Here is a 25,010-nt window from a genome sequence, read left to right as displayed (position 1 = left end):
ATTAAAGGCCCAGAAAATATGACCTATGAGGGAAATTGAAAAAATTGGTTTTGTTTAGTCTGGAGAAGAGAAGACTGAGAGGGGACATGATAATAGTCTTCAAGTACATAAAAGGTTGTTACACGAAAGGGGGAGAGAAATTGTTCTTCTTAACCTCTGAGGATAGGTCAAGAAGCAATGGGCTTAAATTGCAGCAAGGGCAGTTTAGGTTGGACATTAGGAAAAACTTCCTAACTGTCAAAGTGGTTAAGCACTGGAATAAATTGCCTAGGGAGGTTTTGGAATCTCCATCACTGGTGATTTTTAAGAGCAGGTTGGACAAACACCTGTCAGGGATGGTCTAGATAAGGGGTGGGCAAACTACGACCTGCAAAAACTTATGCACATGCTCAAACTTAAACGTGTGTGTAAATATTTAGAGGATTGGGGCCTTAGGATTTATATTTAACACTAAATGACATAATGTGACCCTTAGTGGTTTACATTTTGTAAATAACAATACAGGGATGCTTTATCATTTGTATTTAGTACAAAATCACAGAGTAAAATTTAAATGATGGGATTTATTGATGGGATTTATACTGCCACTTATCACCATAGCAGCTGCGCACCTGTGTAAAATCAACAGCAATAATTAATTCCCTAATGGACTTTCTGGTGGCTCTTGTACTTCTCCCTTTTTGAGGTCATAAGTCTGCATGGAGTAGTTTTTTGTTTTTGTTTTGTGTGGGGGGAGAGCTGGTAGAGGCATGGGAATAAAAGGGGTGTTTGAACTGTGACCATCACTTATGGTGGAAAGACTTTCTCAATGAGAAAGGCTTTGCCACCCTTCCTAAAGATGATCAGACTCTGGATTCACCTGCTCTTTACTGGAGGATTGTTCTTTAGTCAGATCCCTTCAACAGAGAATGTTTTGTCTCCAGCTCTCACGTACTTTGTCCTGAGCTTTAAGATCTGTATTGTCCCAGAGGAGCTTAGCTGTCATGATGATTCATAGACTGAATTCAATCTTTTATGTACTTGGTTCTTGATCCATTTGGAGTTTTGAAAATTAGGACCAAAACTGGCATTGAAAGCTGACTGGGAGCCAGTTGAGGGCCTTGAGTTCAGGTCCATGGCATGAGCCATGGAAAAGGTGGGCATTGCATTTTGAACTAGCTGGCACCTGTCCATCATTTTCATGTTTAGTTTCAGATACAATGAGTTACAGCAGTGGTTTTCAACCTGTGGTCTGCAGACCCCTAAGATTTCCAAAGGGGTCTGCACCTCCATTTGAAATTTTGTAGGGTTCTGTAAATGAAAAAAGGTTTCAATAATCCAGACTAACACAATTACATGCATTTTTGTTCCCCTTTTGTTTATGACTGTACAGTTGTAAATTAGGAAGGAAAACTATACTTTAGCCACACTTCCTTACTAATTAAGCTCTTGACTGCATAAAGTCTCAAAAGAGTGACCACATTATTGTTCTCAAATCCAGATTTAGTACTCACTCATATAAAAATAGCTAATATAATATCTCGCCAAACTTTTGTCAGTGTATAAGTATCTTCCTATTTAAGGGTGGAATCACAGAACATATGCAAAGCTCTTTCCATCAAGCCTGCATTTCATATTAAATCAAAAATTGTTTAGAGACTATTACATCAGCAAAAGCCTGGAGATTTAAAGATTCAGAACCACCACACCAGAAAGTTATGTGGCTCATGTTGGAATGTCTGCTTTAGTTTTAAAATTTGCTCATTTCTTCTGATTAATATATGTTAAGTACGTATGTTAAATATTTGTATAGCAGCAACATTCTGAAATGTTGTATAGACTATGGGCAAATGTATTTCCTGGGTCAAATTATTACTAGACCAAATTAATTCCTGGTGTAACTCCATTGATGTTAATGGAGTTACACCAGGAATTAATTTGGTCTAGTAATAACTTGACCCAGGAAATCTCCAATTACTATAGTAGCTGATAACTAAAATTATGCCTAAAAATAATTTACTGGATCAATATATTTTCCAGTCTGCATATTATGTAAGTACTGACTTATTGGAATGCTTAGATAGTTAAAATATTTGCAGCTAAGAGGAGGGGACAAGTAGTGGTCATAAGGTCATTATCCTGGTTTTTGCCACCTTTGATGTGATGGACGAAATACAGTTACCATATTAGGTCAAGCTTATCTCTGGTGTATATCCATTGAAGTGTAATGAAGTCACATTTTAATTTATTGGAGTTATACCAAGGATGAAGTTGGCCCAAGATATCCTAGCAGACAGCTGAATGTATAGATAAAAAAAAATATGGTCTGTCGTCAGTCTAATACAACATACTCGGCTTCTTGACCTGAACAATCATTAGAGAGACAAGGTGGGTATGGTAGTATCTTTTATTGGATTGACTTCTCTTGGTGAGAACAAGCTTTCAAGCTTACACAGAGTTCTTCTTCAGGTCTGAGAAACATACTCATCATATCACAGCTAAATACAAGGTGGAACAGATCGTTTGGCATAAGTAGTTAACACAAAGGACCATTCAAGGTGAAGTGGCCCATTAACTTCCCTCCAGTCACTGGGAAAAAAAGAAGGGAAGGGGAGAAAGCATCTGGCAGAGTTGGTAGCAGGTTATAGATTGTTGTAATAAGCTATAAATCTAGTGTCTCAATTCACTCCATGATTTTTAGTGTCTAGCAAAGTTCTGAATTTAATCTCCCAGACTCAAATATACTGAACAATCATTGTAATTATTATTTATAGGCAAGCCACACAACCAACATACAACATGTACATTGTGCTTTTTGAAGAATCTCTCTGTTGTGTGTATATCCTCAACAGTGGGGGATGCTACATAAAGGGTAAATAAATGCTACTCATGAGCAATTTTCACCTGTGTGTTTACAGCTGACTGACATGAGCTGCTGCAGTATGACCTTGTTATTCAAAACCAGCAGATAGTTGCTATGACAACACCATATCACATAACATTTACGCACACACCCATCATAGCGGGAAAAATAACATTTTAAAAAAGACATTTGAGGAGAAATTAAATAGACGAGGGCTTAAAAATAGACGTTATACCCTCCTTTATAAAGATATAAAGTAAGTGGGTATAACGTTATCAGGGTCACTTTATAAGCAGTATTGGGCAATGGTGTGGTTTAAGAGTGTGGCACGCTGATGGGTAAACCCAATTTTGCCAATCATTGTATGGTGTTGGGGAAGTTTCTCAGCCTTTGCCTATTTCCTCAGTTATAAAATTGGGGATTTCTTCATACCTCACAGGGGGATTGTAAGGAATAACAAATACTTGTAAACTGCTTTGAATTCATTGGGTAAAGCACTATCAATAATTTATTAGTCATATTACTAACTACCTGTTTAGGAAGATTCACTAGTTAGTTATTTGGTTTACAGTGGCACAGAGAGGCCCCAGTCAGGATCAGCCCCCTTCCCTTCCCCCAGATTGCTGCACCAAGTGGGAGCTATGTGAAAATGGGGGTAGCTGTGAGTCTGCTAATTCAGCCATCAGTAAATCAGTTCTTCTAATTAGTCACACTTCACATTAGTAGCTTTTATTACATTAGAGTTAATAACCAGCTGATACATAATAGTGAAGTCATGGCAAAATGTACAGAGAGACTTGAACAAACTCATTAGCCCCGGGGCAGCTGCTCCTTTTGACCCTCTGCCCCCTCCCCCGTAGGCAGCCCAGGGGGCCTGCTGTAACATCACTGCCCCTTTTGTGCCCCCCATCCGCAGCCCTGAAGGGTCCCCACTAGCAGCAGCACTTCAATGTCAGCTGAGTACGGGCTGGTACCAGCGGCCACTTTTTACCAGTACGCCTTACCGGCCTATACTGGCTTATTTTCAACCCCTGAGTACAACCCATATTGCCAATAACCTTTCTAACTGCTTAGTCAGACTTGTTTAAGAGCTATAGCTCTTGGGGTGGAGTTTCTGTTTATTGCAGCTTGCTGGGTGGCATTTTAGTCACCTATAGCCCTACCTTCTTGGACACAGTTTGTGTGTAATTTAGCTTCCTAGCCAGCTGGGAGAGGCAACGGAGGTTAAAAGAGAGGTGAGATGAGACAGCAGAGTTCACCTGCTTTTGTATAAACATGTATTCCAGTCTTGACAGTTATGTGCAATTCCGTTCAGCCACATTAATGAAAGATAAAGGTATTGAGGCAGAATGGTCTCTTGGGCTGAGCACAGGGTTGGGTGTCAAGAACTCCAGAATCTTGCCTCTGTTGGGACACTGGGAGGGACGCCACACTTATCACGAACTGTGCGTGACAGGACATCAGACACTTAGGAGTGGTTCCTGTTTATCTTTCCTGGTATTACGTTTATGCTGACAGCATTTTATGAACATTAAGTTTGTTGCCATGCAAATTATGGAACACAGGCTCCTTTCCTTACAGCACTCAGTTATACAATCAAAACCCACAGGTGTAGTGAAATGGATTTCTCCCATATCCAGGGCACTTTTTCAATGGCTATCTATCAATGTGCTTTCTTCTGGCAAGGGGAATTTATTTTCAGTAGAAAGGAATGAAAAGGCTCAAGATCAAAATGAAAATCATGTTGCATAGCATTTAATAAAGAATCCAACATTAGTATTAGAAAGAATCAGCATCCAGCCTATTTTATTAATATTTATATTGATGTATTTTTAAACATGATTCTGGATCTCCCTTTCTCACCTTGTATCATTTCAAGGTTATTTCTGGTACCAGCGCATATTTATTAGGTGTATCCATGTTTTGCAAGTCACCTTCTCGACAGCTTGTTTTGTCTGGAAAAACTGGTTAGTTACACAGAAACTGAATTGCAAATCTAATCTTTGGAGTCTATTAACCCTTGTAAATCTGGTTGGTAAACACCATGTACATTGTTCAAGCTACCCTGTGACTTGTTAATTTCCTTGTTTCTATTTAGGAAGAGGAGCCCCCATGTGCTTCTCTTCAGACTCCACATTCTAGTCAAAGACTGATTCTGTCATGTATCAAAACGATGTGACCATCCAGCATATTGGGGTAGAGACAGTGGTCCCAGTGCTAGTTGAGAGATCAAGAATTGATTGTCAGTGCCTTGCTTCTCAAGCTAGAAAGGGCAGGGAATGCTACAGAGGCAATACAGCAAGAGCCTAGTCCTGGATACGTTGGTCATCATAAATTCCCAGTGAAATCAGTGCACAAGACCTAGAAGCTAAAGTGCTCAGATCTGAAAAACAAAGGGATCTAGCAACTCAAATATTGAAACAGAGGTGCTTTGTGGATCTGTAATGTTTCCCCATACCTGTGTAACCAAACACTCCGATGCCTAACCCCTGAAATAAATACATGTTCTTATTTTGGCATAGTCAGATGTATTAGAATATACACGTACTGAAATAAACACAGCTGGGTTGATTCACCACACTATGTTTCCATGGTGATGTCAACAGGACATCCGCATTCATTGTCAGCGTGAAGGTACAGATGTAACCATGTGTTCACTGATGCGTGGCTATGACCACAGTATCTCACCTTGAATAGATTTTTGGTGGGGTCCTTCAGCATTTACACCAAACACAGCTGTGTTTATGCCAGTATGTACACAGCTCTTGGAAAGACATGAAGTAGCTGTAGGAAGGAAAGTGCTACACATGCTCAGCATAGCAATTGCAATCATTCTGAACTTCTTTCCAAACCTAATTTCTTCCAGCGCTGCAGCATGTGCCTTCAGTATCAAGGTCAAGAGGTTAAGTTTTAAAACAAAGTCAGTTGAGTCATGTGTGTGGAAAATAAATACCCTTTATCTTAAAAGGAGAAGACTTCTTCTCCAGGATTGCATAACTCAACAGGGTCTGAACAGAGTGATGAATGAATGAGGGGGTTTCGAATAGAACAGCTAATTCACTATAGCAATGGTACAGGCACAATAAGAATAAAATACTTTGCAGACATCTTCAAAGTGCTTTAAAATGTTAACTGATACAAACATCCCTGTGAGGCACTAGTATCCCCATTTTATAGATGGGGTAACACTGGAAGTTGTGAGTTTGTATGTTCATGGAAGGCAGAATGTATTATACACTTGCAGTGATCTGTAAATATTAATTATTTAAGTACTTGCCCAAGTCAAAAAAACAGAGTCAGTCTTAGAGCTGCCATTAATATCCTGACTTTTAGTCTGGGATCATACCAAGGCACCAAAGCTAGAAGGAAATCTTAGGGACCATAGCATAAAGAAAGATCCAGGCCTACTTGTGATTTGACAGGATAACTTAGGGCATTCACAAACCTTAACATTTAACCCTATCCAGAAAAAATGCCTTGAGTTGTTCTACTGTATAGCAGGGAATCCAGCATCTGTGGCAATGAATACCGAGAAAAGTCAAAATCTGATGTCAGGTCAGACTGTTGCCATTGATATGGCCAGTTTGCAGTTTCCAATGTGTTCTTAGGATCTAAGCATCTGGAGCATTAATACAAATGAGATTATTATAATAAGCCTGGGAACCAAGATTCCTATTTGGGTGCATTTGAACATAACACTCTGCAGGCTCAGTACAGTCTTTGAGAGTGCTGGCATTGCAATGAAATGTATTACAGTTTACATACCCCATTTAATTTTTTATAGGACTCTCCAGCTCACCCATGCACCTCTGGCTCTGTTTTCCAGCATCCCATTTGTTAGCTGGCACTTTATTTTTTTTTTACCTAGGATTGTTCTAAATAGCACTTCATAGGCAAAGGCAGCATTCTCTAGGTCCATTAATCATATTTCTCAGACTTTGCAAGAGTAGAAATTTACTCCACTTTTAAGGACTATTGGCCACATTTTGTTCCTAGTATCAGAGGGGTAGCCGTGTTAGTCTGGATCTGTAAAAAAAAAAAAAAGCAACAGAGTGAGTGGGTGAATACCCATGCGTCTGACGAAGTGGGTATTCACCCCCAAAAGCTTATGCTCCAATACATCTGTTAGTCTTAAAGGTGCCACAGGACTCTCTGTTGATTTTGTTCCTAGTTAAATGGATGTAAATGCAGAGTTATCCCTACCCCTTTCAGCTTCTACATGGGGTCCATACACCTGTCACATCTATAGAATAATTTTCTGCAATCAGGTATGTGCCTAGCTATTTACTGTGGAAATGTCCATAGAATGGTACAGATGACTCTCTAGAACAGTGGCTCTCACTTTTTTACTGGTGACCTCTTTCACATATCAGAGGGGTAGCCGTGTTAGTCTGAATCTGTAAAAAGCAACAGAGGGTCCTGTGGCACCTTTAAGACTAACAGAAGTATTGGGAGCATAAGCTTTTGTGGGTAAGAACCTCGCTTCTTCAGATGCAAGCCTTGCATCTGAAGAAGTGAGGTTCTTACCCATGAAAGCTTATGCTCCCAATACTTCTGTTAGTCTTAATGGTGCCACAGGACCCTCTGTTCCCTTTCACATAGCAAGCCTCTGAGTGCGACCCCCCCTATAAATTAAAAACACTTTTTTATATATTTAACACCATTATAAATGATGGAGGCAAAGCAGGGTTTGGGGTGGAGGTTGACAGCTTGCGACCCCCATGTGATCACCTCACAAGCCCCTAAGGGGTCCTGACCCTCAGTTTGAGAACCTCTGCTCTAGAATGAGGCAGAATTTCACAAGCACAGGAAGATAAAACAAAAGATTGTACTAGGAATGGCATCACCCTTGGGTTACCTTTGAATTCCAAGGCCCAGACTTTTATCACATTACAAAGGCTGGATACTAAAGATAGAGCTGGTCATGGGGCACATTGCTTTGTGAAATGATGAGATAATATCACACAGAAGGGCAGACATACTAACCAAATGAGAGACAGAATAAAAACAAGTCATGAAGCTGATTACACCTACTGTTAGGATTCAATATGATTAGCTGATGTTCAGCATAACCTGATCCTTGTAGGTATTGCATCTCATCATTCCCAATGACAGGGCCAGAAAGGTATGTGGTTGTATTCACAAGTTGTCTCGTTAAAAATAACCTGCAACTTATTTGTAAATGAATCAAGCCTTGAGACGCTGGTTATGAAGTTGAACGACAGAGGTAGTATTTTATTTTGAAAGTATCCCCTTTGAGGACACTAAAACAGTTTGTAAAATGTCACTTTAAAAATAAAAAATAACAACATTGCAAACGAGAAAGCTGCCATGAAGTATTACAGAGCAGCATCCAAACCCCGGAAAGTAATTAACACGAGCGCTAAAGTGCTTGAGGTCATTAAATAATTGCGCAACCTGAATCAATCTTCCCTGTATAAGATACAATTAATGCTATTTTTAAACTAGCACCTTGCTGGCTGCATAAACATTCCTGCCAATCTTTATGGAGTGGTAGTAAGATTGGACCAGATCCACCAGTGTTGTATGCAGTTAGAAATGGTATCTTTCTTTCTGCCCTCCGACTAATAAAATAAATAAATAACAAAAATAATCAAAGAACTAAATGTGGAATTCAGGCAGTTGCAGTTAGATTTCAAGGAACGCGGCTGTTTGGATTTCTCATGCACTGTCACTGCTAGTAGCATAGCCCATAGTTGAATGGGGCCTAGGTAGGGTTTATAAAGTGCCATCATTTATATTTTATGCCTGGTTTTAGGTAATATTTCTCAACCTGGCACTGAAATTGTGAATTTAAAAACAAACATAAGACTGACTGGCTTTCAATGGATGATGGAGCTTGACAGAAACCATGCTGGTGCCCATAGAGATAGAGCCATTTAAAAAAAATTAACCAAGCTATGGTAAAATTTTACATCCTTTACAAACAAAAAAATCACCAACTCCATCAGCGATTCAGAAGGCAGGATTTGCCGGTGGGCCCCTGGCTCACTGCAATGAAGCTAATAAAAGCTCTGCATGGTAGTGGTTTAGACCAGAACCTGAACCTGCAGACACTCTGTGCAGAACTCTCATAGATTTGAATAAGAGTTCTGCACTTCGGGGCTGATCCAGCTCCCATTGAAACCAATGGGAGTCTTTCCATTGACTTCACTGAGTGTGGGATTGGCACCAGACTGACTGCAGGATCAAGCTCTTACTTTATGTTCAATGTCTCCCTACCAATTCACAGAACTACCTCCTGAAGTTCCTTAAGAGGGTTCATTCTTCCCCTCCATGCATGTGTATAACACCCATTACAATGAACAGCAGTTAAACAGGCATATCAGTGAGAGAACAGACCTCATCAACTGCCTTGGGAATTGCTGACTCTAAGAAAAGAAACCCAGTAGAAATACCTGGGAATTGCTAAAGACCCAACTCCCCTTAATAAACCAGGCCCATTGTTTCCCTGTTTTACCAGTCTGCCTACTGGAAGGTTAGTATGCGTGACTAGTAAACAGGCCTTGTTCTACAGTAATGTGTCCGAGTCTGGACTACAGTGGACTCCTGTTTCAGCATCCCAGCAAGAATCTTGCATGGAATCCCTGGTGCTCTCTCACTTGTGAGCTACAGGATTGTAACCATCCAGAGAGAGCATGTCACACCCTGAACTCTTCATCCAGTCCTCCCGGCGGCTTCATCGAATGTCCACTGGCAGCAGCTAAGCTAGTCTCCAGATGATAGCCGTCCCCTGTGCCAGTTTCGAGCCCGAGGATCTGTCTCTGCACCAGCTTGGAATAAAGGCCGCCTTCTTCCATGAGCTCCTTGTGCATTCCCTGCTGCACCACTCGGCCCTTGTCTAAAACAATGATGTTGTGTGCCTTCTCGACAGTGCTCAGCCTGTGGGCTATGACAAGCACAGTGTGGTTCTGCAAGTCACCATAAATTGCTTGCTGAATCTGTTTGGGGGATGGGGGTTGGGAAGGGAAGAGATTAACACACAAATGTCACTGTTACCCATGGGGGGGGGGGCAGGGTAGAGTGTCTTTTACGACTCCTTACTAAGAAATCTGCAATAACAGGTTTATTCTCCTCTGGATACACATGGATCTATTAACAGGATGTCCCATTACTATTAATGGGAAATAAGCATGAATATCACTGCTCTGGATGGACTACTTATTCCTAAGCACTCCCTCAAACCGCTCAAAATTCAACTCACAAATCCCATCCGTGCAATGCAGCAGCAGCTGCTGCAGCCACCCACTGGTCTGGTGGATCTAGAGGTTACAGCCCTGATTCCGCAGGGTGAACTCTCATTAGGACTGGGCTCTGAATTTAGAAGCCCTTCTATAGTGGCAGGGGCTGAAAGAAGCTTGCACCTACTAAATGCAGTGCTTTTAGGGGATATTGGCTGGCTGAGCATCAATAAAGGCAGCATCACAAAAAAAAGACATTTTTCTTAACATAGTAAGGCAGCCAGTTATGTTAGGTATGTATCAAATGGACACACCTTCTACCTGCTTGGAAACAAAGATGGCCGTAGTCTCACAGCTGTCATCATTAATAAAGCATCTGGCTGTCATCAGTACTAATCCTGAAACGCATTCATGTTACACAAATACAAACCTGTATTTCCATTTGACTAGAGCCAGTTTCAGCCTTTCGTATATTTCAGTGGGACTTTCAGGCAGGCCCTTCCAAACTCCAAAGTCCCATCTGTTTGTGTGTGGACATTAATGAACCCATACACATTTGTTAAGAATTAAGATTTTCCTCAGTAACCATAGTCAAAACTTCCCCTCCATCCCGCTGCTGTGGAGTGTGGCAGGTGCTGCACTCTGTCCTAGAAGTGGCTGCATTTCAATGGTTGGAAGTTTGCATAATGCCGTGGGATAAATGTAAGGTATATTATATTAAACATCCTTCCACTGCCAGCTTCAACATTTAAGAGCCACTTTCTCTTAACCGCAGGGATCATGCTGTTTTGGGACAGGCACTGTAGACTACACATCTTGCTATGGTGCCTCATATTAAGCTGCATTGTGTACTGAGATGATAGTGTACAAGTTCAGAATACAATGCATCTGACCGCTCCTAACAGTGTTCCAGGCTCACTGTACTGCACTGTAGCATCAGCATGAGATATGCCCTTAGGTCCTGCTGTGGGACTTCAGCTCTACAGTCTGACTCAGATGAGTGCTACCAACTGAGTCATTCCGACATGAGGTATTCAAAGCAGCTGCAGTCAACCGTGGATCTCAAGTCCCCGTATTTTTGCTGAATTGTTCAGTAGATCTGCAGTCATATTACCTCCTCGAGCTGTGATTTCATCAGATCCCTGAAAGCAAAGCAAGTCTGGGGAAAATCACTACAGTAACTCCTCACTTTAAAAGGGGAGGGATAGCTCAGTGGTTTGAGCATTGGCCTGTGAAACCAGGGTTGTGAGTTCAATCCTTGAGGGGGCCACTTAGGGATCTGGGGCAAAAATCAGTACTTGGTCCTGCTAGTGAAGGCAGGGGGCTGGACTTGATGACCTTTCGAGGTCCCTTCCAGCTCTATGAGATAGGTCTCTCTCTCTCTCTCTCTCTATATATATATAACGTTGTCCTGGTTAACATTGTTTTGTCGCTGATCTATTAGAGAACATGCGCGTTTAAAGTAGCGCAATGCTCCCTTATAACGTTGTTTGGCAGCTGCCAGCTTTGTCCCCTGCTTGCAGAAAGAGCAGCCTGTTGGAGCTAGCTGGTGGGGGCTTGGAACCAGAGTGGGCTGGCAGCCCCGGTCCCCTAAGTTCCCTGTGCGGCTGCCTCCCAGCAGGCTATCAATTGCCAGGCAGTTCAGGTGTCCCTCCCACAAGTGCCGTGTGCTACTCCTGCCCTCTGCCTTGGAGCTGCTCCCGGGACCTTGCTGTGCAGGGTGTGGGGGGGAAGAGGGTGCTGATGTCAGGGTGTCCTCCTCCCCCTGCTCCTGTACCCCATTTCCACAGAGCACGGGGTACAGGACTCAGGATGGAGGGAGCTTGCTGGCAGCAGCTGCTGTCTCAACTTGCTGATCTACTTAAAAAAGCAGTGTACTTAGAGTGGGGTCAGCGTACTTAAAGGGGCAATGCACGTCTGTCTCACACACACATGCACCCCCCAGCACTTTGGAAAGTGGAGGGAGTGGTGCGCTCCAGTGGGATAGCGTGGGTTCATCATCACGTTCAGTTTCTGCAGGGAATGTTTGCAGCCACTGCCAAGCCTCTGTTGTGTCTCCTCCATTCCTGCTGCCTTGTAGAGTGAGGCTACATTAACAACAATATGTTAACCCTTGAGGGCTCAGCCAAGTGCTAGTTAATCATTTCGCAGCAAGGCATTCCCTGGGAAATATCCCACCCACTGACTCCACCACCTCAACCAAGCTTCACAAGCATCATTACTGTGTACAGTATTAAATTGTTTGTTTAAAACTTATACTCTGTGTGTGTGATATATATATATATATATATATATATATATATACACACACACACACACACACACACACATAGATTTTTGTCTGGTGAAAAACATTTCCCTGGAACCTAACTCCCCCATTTACATTAATTCTATGGGGAAACTGGATTCACTTAACATCGTTTTGCTTAAAGTAGCATTTTTCAGGAACATAACTACACCGTTAAGTGAGGAGTTACTGTACTCAGATGGGAGCTCTCTATGGAAAATGGAGGTGCTGCAGAAAGTGGCGCTGGCGATTCACCAACTTTCCTTCAAGATGGCACCAAAGCAATATCCCAACATGTTAGGGGGCGCTGTGGTACCAAGGTGTCATATCAGACTAGACAAAGGCTCTGACTGCTCACTATCCCTGAAGGCTCCCTGGGTACTGTTGGCAAGAGCAGAGAGGCTCATTCTGGTGTCCTGGCTACATTCCAGCTCAGGCAATTATATTCTGTCTTACTGCAGTTTCACCAGGATACAGTTTTCTCCACTCCCTCACCTAAGCTGTTGTGTAATGTTGCTGTGCACTGTTTAACTTCTTCCCTGGGCAAAGCGATTTGTATCGAACCTGAATTAGTCTTGCTATGTTATAGATGCCAGATCATTCCCTCTGTAATGGTTACAATCTTGTTTGAAAGAAGATAAAGCGGAAATGAGTTTCTAATTCTCACCTGCTCATACAATTGCCAGATGTTAAGAAGGCAACACATTATGTCCAGACTATGCAGGCCCACCATCTAGAAATTGCAGCTCAGGTCTCTGCCCGTCTGTACCCCAAGTCCAGACTTAACTCCTATTTATTTCCTGGAATAAACTGAATTAGCCCTACTAACCGTGTGTTCACTCTCTGCATCCAGGGCACTTGTGGCTTCATCTAGGATTAGGACTGGGGGGGCTCGGATCAAAGCCCTTGCAATAGCCACTCTCTGCTTCTGGCCACCAGACAGCTGGGCTCCTTTTTCACCAGCTTCTGTTGGATGAAAGGCGGGGGGGGGGGGGGGGGGGGGGGAGAAATGAGACAAAAAAAACAAGATGTATCATTGGATTCAGATTTCTTTCAGTACACCCCCGTGAGGTAAGGTAGTGTGATTTTCCCTATGGGGAACTAAGTTGCAGAGAGATTCAGAGATTCCAAGACCAGATGGAACTACTGTGATCATCTACCTCCTGTATAACACAGGTCAGAGAACTTCCCCAAAGTAACTCCTAGAGCAGATCTTTTAGTAGTAACATCCAATCTTGCTTAAAAATAGTCAGTGAAGCAGAATCCACCATGACCCTTGATAAACTGTTCCAATGGTTAGTTACCCTAAGGCTAAGTGACTTGCCCAAAGTGACATAGGAAGTCAGTGGCAGAGCAGGGAATTGAACTGCAGTCTCCCAAGTCCTAGGCTAGTGCCCTAATGCCCCTCATCCCTTAGCTGAAAGGACTGCATCAAGGGAACTGGGGGGTGGGGGGAGTCATTCAATCTCGATGGCCTGAGCCTCTTCAGTCCTTGGCACCTCTTCCCAGACTGCAAACAGGGACACTAAGGATACATCTACACAGTGAGCAGCAGTGAGTCCTCCAAGCCCAGGATGACAAGCTCAGACTCTCAGCGCTTGCGCTACCGTGCTAAAAATAATTGTGTTGATATTGCGTCTCCGGCTGGAGCTCAGGCTCTGAAGCGCATCCCCCTCTCTCGGCTTCAGAGCCCAGGCTTCAGCCTGAGGTGCAACCATGTCGCAGCAGCACAAGTCCCGTGAGCTCCAGTCTGTCGTCCCTGGCTTGGAGGCTCACTGCCATGGGCTGTGTAGCGGTACCCTTTGTGTCAATCGGTGTGTGTGTGTGTGTGTGTGTGTGTGTGTGTTATATACACACTAGAGCCCTGGAAACTGAACTGAGACCCACCATTCACGTAAACCACCAAACTGCTAGATGGAGAATGAAGGGCCCAAGTTTCTTTAGCTGTTTTCCCTCCCTCACTTCCAGAATATTTATTAATAGGCTTTGGATACAGATCAACTTTCCCTGTTCGATATTTTGTATTATTTCCCCTACCCTGAAAACAGGAACCAAAAGTATTTTGGTACAAGAAGAGATGCATGTTCTAGTCTTCCAGAAGCTATTCTAACTGTGCCCTCCTCAGAAATGCTGGCCTGGGATTTTTAAGGTCAATACTCCTCAATAAGGGCCTGATCCAAAGACCACTGAACTCAATGGGAGTCTTTCAGGCCCTAAGTTACCAAAATAACCCTGTGCCCTTATGGTAGCCATACCCTTAAAGGAATGCTATAACCGCTCTCTCCAGCAGCGAATCACCACAGTCAACCCGGCATTTTAGGGGATTGACATATGCTACAGTGATTCCAAGAGCCCTTGCTCTTAGGATGAGAAATGCTACACGAGACTGGAAGATCAACTATACAAAATCTTCACTGACCAGTTCTTCAAAGGAAACCTCAGCACTGAAAGGTAGTGCCAGTTATTGCTACTTCTGCACATTTACATATACTGTCGGTTACGTATGCTCTCTCCCCTAGAGACTCATTCTGCAGATCTTTCAGTGAAGAGAGACGGGAGGGGAAACTGAAACATTTCGGTTGCATCATATAAGCCATTTGTCCCAATGCAAAGTGCTTCTGTCACCAACACATCAGCTCTTGTTCCTGCAGACTTCTTGTCATTTTTTTTTCTTGGTAAGCAGGAGCAGGTTGGTTTATGCCTCACTGCTCAGTTTTATTGCTATTGAGTTGCTGAGAGAATAAGCGCACTGAAAAACTAAAACATAGAGGGTGTGTTCCATCCAGGACCTGGCGCTGGATGAACTACGAGTTAGGAATCCAGAACCCAATCCTGTTCCCGCGGAAAACTGACTTAAAGCCTCCCGTTAGCCACATAACAGATATACCAGGGGCAACAATAGCACAGAGTTCCACATAAAGCCCAACTAGGTGCCACAGCCCTGACTTGGAGAAACCACCTCTGTGGGGAGAAGATAGTTCAGTCTCCGTAGCTCATTCAGACCTTGGCCTCTCTAATGAGTCTGTCAATAAGGGTGTGTGGGGGGAGGAACGGAGACCAAACTAAGTTCACACACAGTAAGCCATGGAACATAAGAAACGTAAGAATGGCCACACTGGGTCAGACCAATGGTCCACCTAGCCCAGTAGCCTGCCAACACTGGGCAATGCCAGATGCTTCAGTGGGAATGAAAAGAACAAGGCAATTATTGAGTCATCCATCCTGTCAGCCAGTCCCAATATTTGGCAGTCAGAGGCCATCTTGGCCAACAACCATCAACTGCCAGTGAGTTTTGGTCACTGCTAACATGAGCTGAATTTAATCCCTTAACCTGAGAGGACTGGCTCTGTATGTTATCACCAATCTCCAAGAAGTGTTTTGGATATTTAAGTGCCATGCTTCTGCTGCAACTGAAGCAAACGAAATGGTCCGTACTACCTGTATTGTAGCCATCTTGCAACTCTGTGATAAACGCATGTGCATTGGCCTTCTGAGCAGCTTGGACAACTGACTCGAATGAGACTGAAGTTAAACCGTATGAAATATTTTCCGCAATAGATCGAGCAAACAACACTGGCTCTTGGCTCACCAAAGAGATCTGCAGAAAGGAAGGGAAGAGGCAGTCAGAACCAAAACAGAACAGTCACAGTTTAATGATTACAGTCCTCTTGCCGATTATAATAATTGGTTCCAGTTGGTTTGTGAGTGTAGATGGCAGAGTTCCACCATTAAACCTAGACCCAAAGTGCCTAAACCAGAGAGGATTTCAGCAAGGGTACTAATTACACTCTGTTGTAGGCTGCCCGTGTGAACAAGGCAGCTGTGCCCTCAGAAGGAGATCTTAGCTGACTCATGGAAGCTGCAGGGCATTAGTCTGCACTGAACCACATTTTGCCAGATGTACCTGGTATTTTAGTGTGGGGAAGTGATTACGCACCACCTTCATACTGAACCAAGAAACGAAACTGACAACACTGTAGGAGCGAAGGGAAATAACACCTTCTAGTGCTTTGTGGTTTCTGCTCTGTTTGAAAGTGCAGCTCTTGGAGAACAAAAGTGAATCTGGTCTGTTTATCTCAGGGTATTACCCTATTAAGCACTGCAGCAATGGGACAAAACCCTGCAGCTTCCACTAGCGATATTGTTGCATTTTGGTTGTAACACTGCAAGCTCAGGGCTGTCATTTCTTATAGTCCACCAGGCAGTAACACGAAACCAGTCCCAGTGCTGGCAACATGTGTCAGTCAGACTAGAGAGAGCTTCCTGCTTAGTCTATCCGGTCACTATGGTTAGGCATCTTGAACACAGCATGGAGATCGCCATCGGTCCTGGCTGCAGCAACAGCCTAGCAACCAACACAATTAACTCATGTCCAAAACCATTTACGTCACTAGAAGCATGAAGTCAGTATAAAGTGCTCCAGGCCTATAGAAGACAGTGCACTGGTGGGGCATCTGAGATTAGACCGTTCAGCCACACAGCCCTATTGGCTCTGCGTCATTTTTCAATCCCCAAATTAGAAAGTTAGAGAGCTGTCATTTTTGACTTCCTAAACAATGCCTTCTCCTTCCCACCCTGAAAGCAACCACTTCAAACTGCAGTTTATAACCCTCTTCTGTAAACTCTCTTACATTTTAAAAATCAAATTTTCCAAACTCTCTCTCACAAATTCATAAGTAGAGCAATAGCAGATATTAAAAGCATATACAACAAACATTAACAGCCTTATTTGTGTTACTGACACCACAACATCAATGGAATGGAAAGGATTTTAAAAAATTTACTAATTTACTTTTCACCATTTATGCCACTGTTTATTTTTTAAATTTCTCTTGTCATGGACAAAGACTAGTCAATTTCATTTTTGGTTTAGAGTCAGTTTCTAATCCCTTATGTTTTCAGGTTCTCATGCAGAAGCTTAATGTTGTGTATTCTGGGTTGTAACCACTGCAGAGGAATGTTTATTTGTGTAAGAAATTAAGCCTGCAGACTTCCAGTGTCATCTTGGGTAAGTCACTTAACCTTTCTGCTCTTGGCTTTGCCGATGGGGATCATATACATCACAGGGGTGTTGGAAGATTTAACTAATTAATATTCGTAAAGTGCATGGAGATCCTTGGATAGAAGGTGCTGTAGAAGTGCGAAGTATTTAAAAAAACCTGGTTTATACTAGAATTTTTAAAAACACCCAAACAATCACGGACATGGTTCTACTTGTCTTAGGCTGAACTAGTCAAAACAAAGACAATTTTGGGGTGAAATTTTTTTGGGGGGAAAAAGTGCATTTCTTCCTCTTCTTCCTTCCCACTGCCCCCATCAAAAAAATTGATTATTTTTTTTAACCAGCTCTAGACTCAGGCATTGAGGAAACATTTTAGAAAGAGCTAAATTAAATGTTGGGCCCAAATTTGACCAGACAGTATCCCCTGAATGATCTAAAATGCTTTGATCCATGGCAGATTAGAGCTATAATAGGTTTATGAGTAACTCGTACCACTGAGTGCAGGTACTTGTGATCATACATGTTAATAGGCTGCCCGTCCAGCAGGACCTGCCCATCTTGAAGAGGGTAGAAATTCTCCAGAATATTGACGCAGGAGCTCTTCCCACTGCCCGAAGGACCCACGAGCGCAGTCACTTTGCCAGGATAGAGGGTGAAGGACACATTCTGTAAACGTAAGAGGTGAGTGAGTGATAGCCTGTGTACCCGGCCTTTTATAGCATCCATGTGTCTGATCTGCAGAGAGTACACTAGAGAAGGCAGCTGAAACAGAGTGAAAACAGTGATCAGGGTTTTCTTTAGTGCTGCTGTCCTACCACTGGTTGATTGGCTGCCTCCAGCTTCAATGCCAGGTAATGAGCATCTATGAGGTCCCACTAGATAATCTCCCAGTGCTGTATCATCATCTTCCACCTCACTCCTCCCTTCCTCCACAACAAGCAGGTGGGCTCAACATCTTTTCTTCAAACTCACCTGTTCATAGAACAGGCATGTCCAAAAGCCAGGAGAGAGACTGCAGATCACACCCCTTTCCTCTGCTACTCTGACCCAACTTAACTTGGAAATGGTCAGTGGCCTCTCTCCAGTCCCCAGTGGTCTGGTGGCCACATCATAAAAGGCACAACCACAACTGGCAACTTTGTTGGTCGTCTCACTAGGGAAGCTGAGGGCTGAATGGGCTAGATCTAGAGGGTCAGGATTGAGGCCCACTGGCACCGGGCGGCATGGGGACGCTTTCTCTGCTGTCCCTGTGCTACACCTGTTCTGTGGCTCAGTCTCAAAGGCTGGCAGTCCAGCAATGCCCTGGTACCCATCCTCTCATCTCAGCCCTGCTCTTTTTGATTTAATGGGCGGATCCTTTTTCAGGGCCCTCCCTCCACCTACTGCAGGTCGAACAGGCCAACAGCTTTCACTAGCACGACACAAAACAGAACATGCCCGCAGTTGCACAAAACACCACCACCACAAATGGGCAGCTCTACATATCCTGCTCTCAGTTTCCCTCCAGTGTTATATATATATAAACACACTTGGAATCTAGCTGATTCTCCGAGACCAACCCGTTACCCATATATCCCACGCATCTGAGATCAGTACCTGGTTCGCCGTCTGCCAAGCCTCCCGAGTGACCTAGAAACATCCCTTCTGTCTCAGTGTTAAACAGCTACAAAAGGCTTTCTAGTAAATGAGCTCACAGATGGACTTTTCCAGCTATGCAAAATCATAGGCATGAAAGATAGGAAAAACCTGGGGTGGGTGGGGGGAAGAGACGACGACGGGACGACAGTGAGGAGTCATCTAGTAAGTCCTCTGGCAGCCAGTTACAAAGAGGCCAGTATGTTAAGTTGTGCAAAGTAACAAAAGTCCAACTCAGCCTGTTACATACAATTGTTTATGAAAGTCGGCCAAAGTTGAATATGCAGAGACTGGTACAAAGTGGATGGTTTAGGTTCAGGGATCAAGACTCCTGGTAAAGTCACAGGTTGGCATGAGAACAAACTGAAAGAGTCTAGAAATGGGAGGGAACGTTGACAATTGAAATCCCCAAAATGTGTTTCAACTGGCCGCTGTTTCTCTGGGGGTCACTCAATGGGAGCGGGGGAAAGGGAAGGCTGGAAGGAGCGAGTTTCACTGGCATGGCTGCCACCTGTTTCCTTGGATCATCGGGCTTGCACTGTCCTGATCCTCAAGCCAGGCCAGAGAGGAAACCAAGGACACCGTCACCGCCACCAGGTTCAGCTGAATCCTGAACAATACATGGGGCGGGAGACGTGGGTTCTTGTTCTTACCCACTCCTCATGTGTCCTTCCTCCCTTCCCACGCTATCTTTCCTCTTGCCTATCCTCTCCTTTGCCTTTTGTCTAATCAGAGTCTGGCTGAACCGGCCAAGACACCTCCACCTTTTGCACCACCATGATGAGCCTGTGACCAGAAAGGCAGCTAGTAGCAATGCCTCAAACAGCCTGCTGCTGATAAAAGTTTGCCAGACCTTGTCAGAGAAGTGGGTGTGCTGGGCCTGTGTCCCTCCAGCAGCCAGTGAAAGTCAGCACCCGAGTCAGAAGCTGCATTTTCTATCTTTGCTGTTCTTTTCTGTCCCTTTGTCTGTCTGTGAGGGTCTTATTTAGTCTTCATGGAAACAGGACTGGACTCCAACAACAGCAGCAGCCGCAGCAATAGCTCCAAGCCACCTAAAACTAACCTCTTCTCTCTTCCCCATCAAGGACAGAGATAATAACATCGTCAATATCCTCTGTCAAACAGGAGCTTCTCCTATACAAAAATCTTAATACAGAGCAAGTAAGGGAAAGGAAATAAGGGGAATTATTACAATGAAAGCCTTCCTCAACACTTTGCATTTCAAAGCCTTTAACTGTTTTCCCACCCCCTTTCTTTTTCTGTGTCTTGAATAAAAGCATTTAATGGTGGTCGCTACAATGGGAGTCGCCAGCGATAATGTGACTCAAGACCCTGGACGACACTTAAGTTGTAAGAGCAAACAAGGGTTTTATTAACGTAAGTATCCCTCGTTAGGCCCTAGATGCCCTCTTTTTACCACACTGCCATGTGGAATGGTTCCCCACTATCTATTTCCCAGTGTTTTGTCCAGTCTGGTTTGAAATGTCTCCAAGGATGGGGCTTACAACATTTGTTTTTTAAGGAGGCGTTAGACAAATGAGTTAGTCAGGGACGGGTAGGTCCTGCGTCCGTTTTGGGGGCTGGACTAGATGAGCCCTTGAGGTCCCCTCTAGTCCTCCATTTCTACGATTCAATGATTATGCTGCAGTCTGCAACTAGTTAGTAATTGACCGGCTAGAGAAATACTGCACTTAACCTATTCCAGGAGGCAACGCTATCTATGATGCTGCGTATTCACGAAGGGAACGCTGAACACATGCCAAGACCCTCACCTGTAGGACCTGTGTTGCAGACCGGGTAGCATAGGAAAAAGTAACATTTCTGAACTCCACTTTACCCTCCACATGGTCTGGGGCCAGGGTTCCATCGTTCACCATCGTCGGCTTGCGATCTATAAACTCAAACACTTTCTCAGCAGCTCCTACCCCCTGCATTAATCCACTGTAGACGGAACCAACAGACTAAATAGAAACACAAAACAGGCCTAGGTTACACATCTCCATGTGTCAGGGCTATTTTCCGTTAGTAAAGACAGAAATAATGATCATTAAAATATATCACTCTCTTGTAAATGAAATAAACATGCACTGCATAGTCATACATTGCAATAGAAAGTAACACCCCAGATGGCAGGGTGGCAGCTAAGCCCAAACTCCCAGGGAATGCCACCAACGTAATACCCTGTGCTGAGCCGCAAAAGGGTGGGGCCGTGTGGAAGGGTCTATCTCCCCTCCCACCAATACCTGATGTAGCTTTTGAGTGACCCCTCTCTGGCTGATGCTTGCAGCAGCACTGACTGCTGGTCTAAGATACAATGTATACACCTGCGATTTCAGGATTTGGTCCAACATTCTTTACGCAGATGCGTGCGAGGTGGAGTGACGGTTATGGAGGTTGTAGAAGGCACGTGCGTGTGACAGTGGAAGGAAAAGCGAATGCAGGGAGGGGTCTCCCAGAAAACAAATCACCCAAACATGGATTGAAACCCTCCTGTCGTTTTCCGTGTGACCAAGACAAGCAGTTCCCATAACACCCGGGATTCTGCAGCAATCCTATGAATATGGGATGGCCCCTCCCTCCTCTGAAATGCATTTTATCAGAGCCCCAATAGGAACCCAAAGCCCACTCCCAAACCCAGGCCTGCTATGCAGCAGACGGTGGGGCCGATTAGAGTAAAAAATCCCTTGAAACTCTGATACTCTTCAGCCTCCAGCACCAAGCCCAAGGCTTCAGACCAGACTGTGCAAGGAACAGGCATCCCAGAAGGAGGAAAGCAGACTGGAACAGTACTGGATCCTGCAGTCCTGCGAGCAGATGGCTAGTGCCAAGTGTGCTGATCTTCATTCCAGGGGAGGCTGGAGCACCAAGGCGATCGCACCCGGGCAGGAGGAAGTTTGGAGCTGATCTCTTCTGCCCGGATTAGCTGAGCTAACGAGGTGAGACAACAGCAGACTTGTGCAGGCTCGGCAATCCCAGGGCGCTCCCAGACAGAATCCCATCTCGCTAATTCACTGCCAGTTTAGCCATTTATAACCAATTAAATAAAAGAATCCAACTAAGCTTTTAATGGGCCCTGAAATGTAACAAGCAGCCTCCGAACCCTTTCATCCTTCCCGCAGGAAAGCTTGCCCGGAAGACATCCAGGACGCTGCCCTTCAAGCAATGGACAGCTTTCCGCTCCACTTCCTGCAGCTGGCTGTCTCATCAGTGGACGAACTACTTCTATTATTCAGAGAGGACAATGTGATTCTCCCCAGCCCGTGCTGTTCGCTGAGCGAGGCTGCCTTCTCAGCACACTATCACACTGGGGGCAATCGGACCTGGAGGCCAAGTCCCAGGTCTAATCTGAAGGACGTCCTACAGGAGCTAGTGCCAGCTGCTATGGTGGCAGGAGAGGCCAGGAAACTCATAGGAATAACAAACGCAACCAGAGGCAGATCTTCAGCCAGTGTAAAAAACAGCCCAGCTCCATTGGAGTCTTTGGAGCGGATTCACACCAGCTAAGGACCTGGCCCTCAGTGTCATCTAGGGCCTGATTCTCTTGTGTTATTAGTCAATGTGAGTCATACCCAAATCTGGCCCTTCTGAATCAAAAGAGCTTTGTAAGGAGATAAGAGTGACCACAAACCTACCCGCTTTAAGAACTAAATGCAAAACTAATTTCTATTTACGGCTATGTCTACACTACTGCGGTAAGTCCACCTACGCTATGCAACTCCAGCTACGTTATTCACGTCGACATACCTTAGTTCGAGTTACTGCGGGATCTACACCACGGGGGGGTCGACTGGAGAGCGATCTGCTGTCAATTTGGCGGGTCTTCACTAGACCCGCTAAATCGACCGCCGGTGGATCGATCTCAGAGCGTCAATCCCGGCTGTAGTGTAGACAGAGCCTACATAACTTTCCTATAACACCCACCCCCCCACCAAGCAAAACCCTATACCCTGACCCAGCTATTACTCCTATCAGCTGGGGGGGGAGGGGAAATAAAGAGTGACTGTCATTGTTTCCATTTTTAAATACTTGGGAGGTGATAAAATACTATGACGATGGTGACCTAGAGAGAAACAAAACACTTCTACTTCCCCTCCCACAGCTTTCCAGCCTGGGATGTGAAAAAAATCTGGTGGATGGATAAACCACACTCACCTCCATGCAATCTCCCAAGACAAATTCATAAATAATAAAAGATATCAGGTTTCCGCTGGTCATTTGCTCAGAGATCACCAGATGGCCACCATAATAAAGGATACTGACTTGCACCACCAGAAGAGTCAGCTGAAATCAAGCACAGACACAATCAGACAATGCTGGTTGTTTCTCGGGCTTATGCTTATTCATTCACACAGCTATCCAGAATTCACCAGTGTAATCTTTAGTTCTGGAGTGTCCCAACAGTGTACTTGAGGTTGTGCAGTAGATTGTAAACTCAAAGCAGGGTCATTGATGTTGGAGGAACAAAGTAGTTCAGAAGCACAGGTTGATCTATGGGATTTCTGACATCTCTTTCATTAAGAATAATGGAAGATGTGTCTAATCCCCCTGTGCTACTCTGAAAGTCTCAACCATAAAGCCTCTGATTCTCAGGGGATGGTCAGAGCTGTGGGAATTAAGTCAGATTTAAAAAGGGATCTGAACTAGAGAAGGGTTGAGAACTAGGGGTCACCCAATAAAATTAATAGGCAGCAGGTTTAAAACAAACAAAAGGAAGTATTTCTTCACACAATGCACAGTCAGTCTGTGGAACTCTTTGCCAGAGGATGTTGTGAAGGCCAAGACTATAACCAGGCTCAAAAAAGAACTAGATAAATTCATGGAGGATAGGTCCATCAATGACTATTAGCCAGGATGGGCAGGGATGATGTCACTAGCCTCTGTTTGCCAGAAGCTGGGAATGGGCGACGGGATGGATCACCTGATGATTACCTGTTCTGTTCATTCCCTCTGGGGCACCTGGCATTGGCCACTGTTGGTAGACAGGATACTGGGCTAGATGGACCTTTGGTCTGACCCAGTATGGCCGTTCTTATGTTCTTACGCAGTTTGTTTCTAGATTATGCTAGAGTCCAGGCTGGGGGTTGAATCGGTGCCAGCGTTTGGACTGGACAGGCCCCAAATCTCAAGATACCGTAATAGATACTGTCAGCATTCAAAGCAGAAAACAGGCCCTTTCTGATTTAGGATCCAACCCAGAAGCGGGATTCAGATCTGGGAATTCAAAGCCAAATGCTCCGCTCACCTCTGGAAACATGAAGAGTTTGGGATTTGGGATTCTGGGCTGCCTCTAATTCAATCTGAACTGTACTGCAAGTGGCAAGGAGAGAGGAGCCATGCTGCAGGACTGTGGTGTTATGTCAGATATTGGGAAAAACACGTAACATCTAAACAATTGATTTGTATGGAAAATTAAACTAGGATGAATTGAATTTAGGGATCAATATATGCAAGAGAGTGTGGGCTAAAGAGTTTGGACTGGGATCTGAAAGTTATGCTCCAGGCCTAACTTCCTCAAGGATCATGGGCATTTGAACACAGAGTTTGGGGGAGAGGGGACACTCTTCTTTAATTCGGTAGCATGTTTCCTCAAGCAAGGGGCTGTAATTAAAAGCTCTGATTCTGAAAAGCCCCGAGCAATGGAAGGAAGCATGATCTTGTAGTGAAAGCACTGGCCGAGGACTCAGAAGATCCGAGTTCAGCTCCTGTCTCTGCCACAGACTCCCTGTGTGACCATGGGCAACTCCCTTAAAATCTCCCTGTTACTCAGTCTCCAGACTTTTGCTCTGATGTTGTATCTCTTTGTCGGTCTATTGAGATTGCAAACTCACACTGTGTGAGTAGCCAGTGCCAACTACAATTCAACCTTGATCCCAGCTGGGAACCCTAGGTGCTGCTGTGATACTAATTCAACAACAAGAAATAACAGTTAGCAGATCCCATTAACCTCCCTGGTTGCTGCAGTGGTTCAGCACTTCTCTGTCCCCAAGTTAGTGTAGAAGACGCAAATCACAGAAGTGTAGGACTGGAAGGGACCTCGAGAAG

At 44.3% G+C, this 25,010-nt stretch overlaps 1 protein-coding gene across 2 annotated transcripts in view; it reads right to left on the bottom strand.

The window, feature by feature from the left end:
• Nucleotides 1-9,487: 9,487 nt before the first annotated feature.
• ABCB9 (ATP binding cassette subfamily B member 9) overlaps nt 9,488-25,010 on the bottom strand; it is a 32,714-nt gene continuing 17,191 nt past the window's right edge. For both annotated transcript variants that reach the window (XM_054006620.1, XM_054006619.1), the window contains exons 7-12: nt 23,121-23,249; nt 20,741-20,929; nt 17,826-17,999; nt 15,770-15,929; nt 13,161-13,297; nt 9,488-9,804 (exon numbers count right to left, since the gene is read on the bottom strand). In XM_054006620.1, coding sequence (XP_053862595.1) covers nt 9,505-9,804; nt 13,161-13,297; nt 15,770-15,929; nt 17,826-17,999; nt 20,741-20,929; nt 23,121-23,249 — 1,089 coding nt within the window. In that variant the 3' untranslated portion in view covers nt 9,488-9,504. The remainder of the gene's footprint in view (nt 9,805-13,160; nt 13,298-15,769; nt 15,930-17,825; nt 18,000-20,740; nt 20,930-23,120; nt 23,250-25,010) is intronic.

This window comes from Malaclemys terrapin, chromosome 16 (genome assembly GCF_027887155.1).
Source record: "Malaclemys terrapin pileata isolate rMalTer1 chromosome 16, rMalTer1.hap1, whole genome shotgun sequence".
Taxonomy (NCBI): Eukaryota; Metazoa; Chordata; order Testudines; family Emydidae; genus Malaclemys; species Malaclemys terrapin.
The sequence above is the reverse complement of the archived record's forward strand: the minus strand, read 5'-3'. Positions and strand labels throughout refer to the sequence as shown.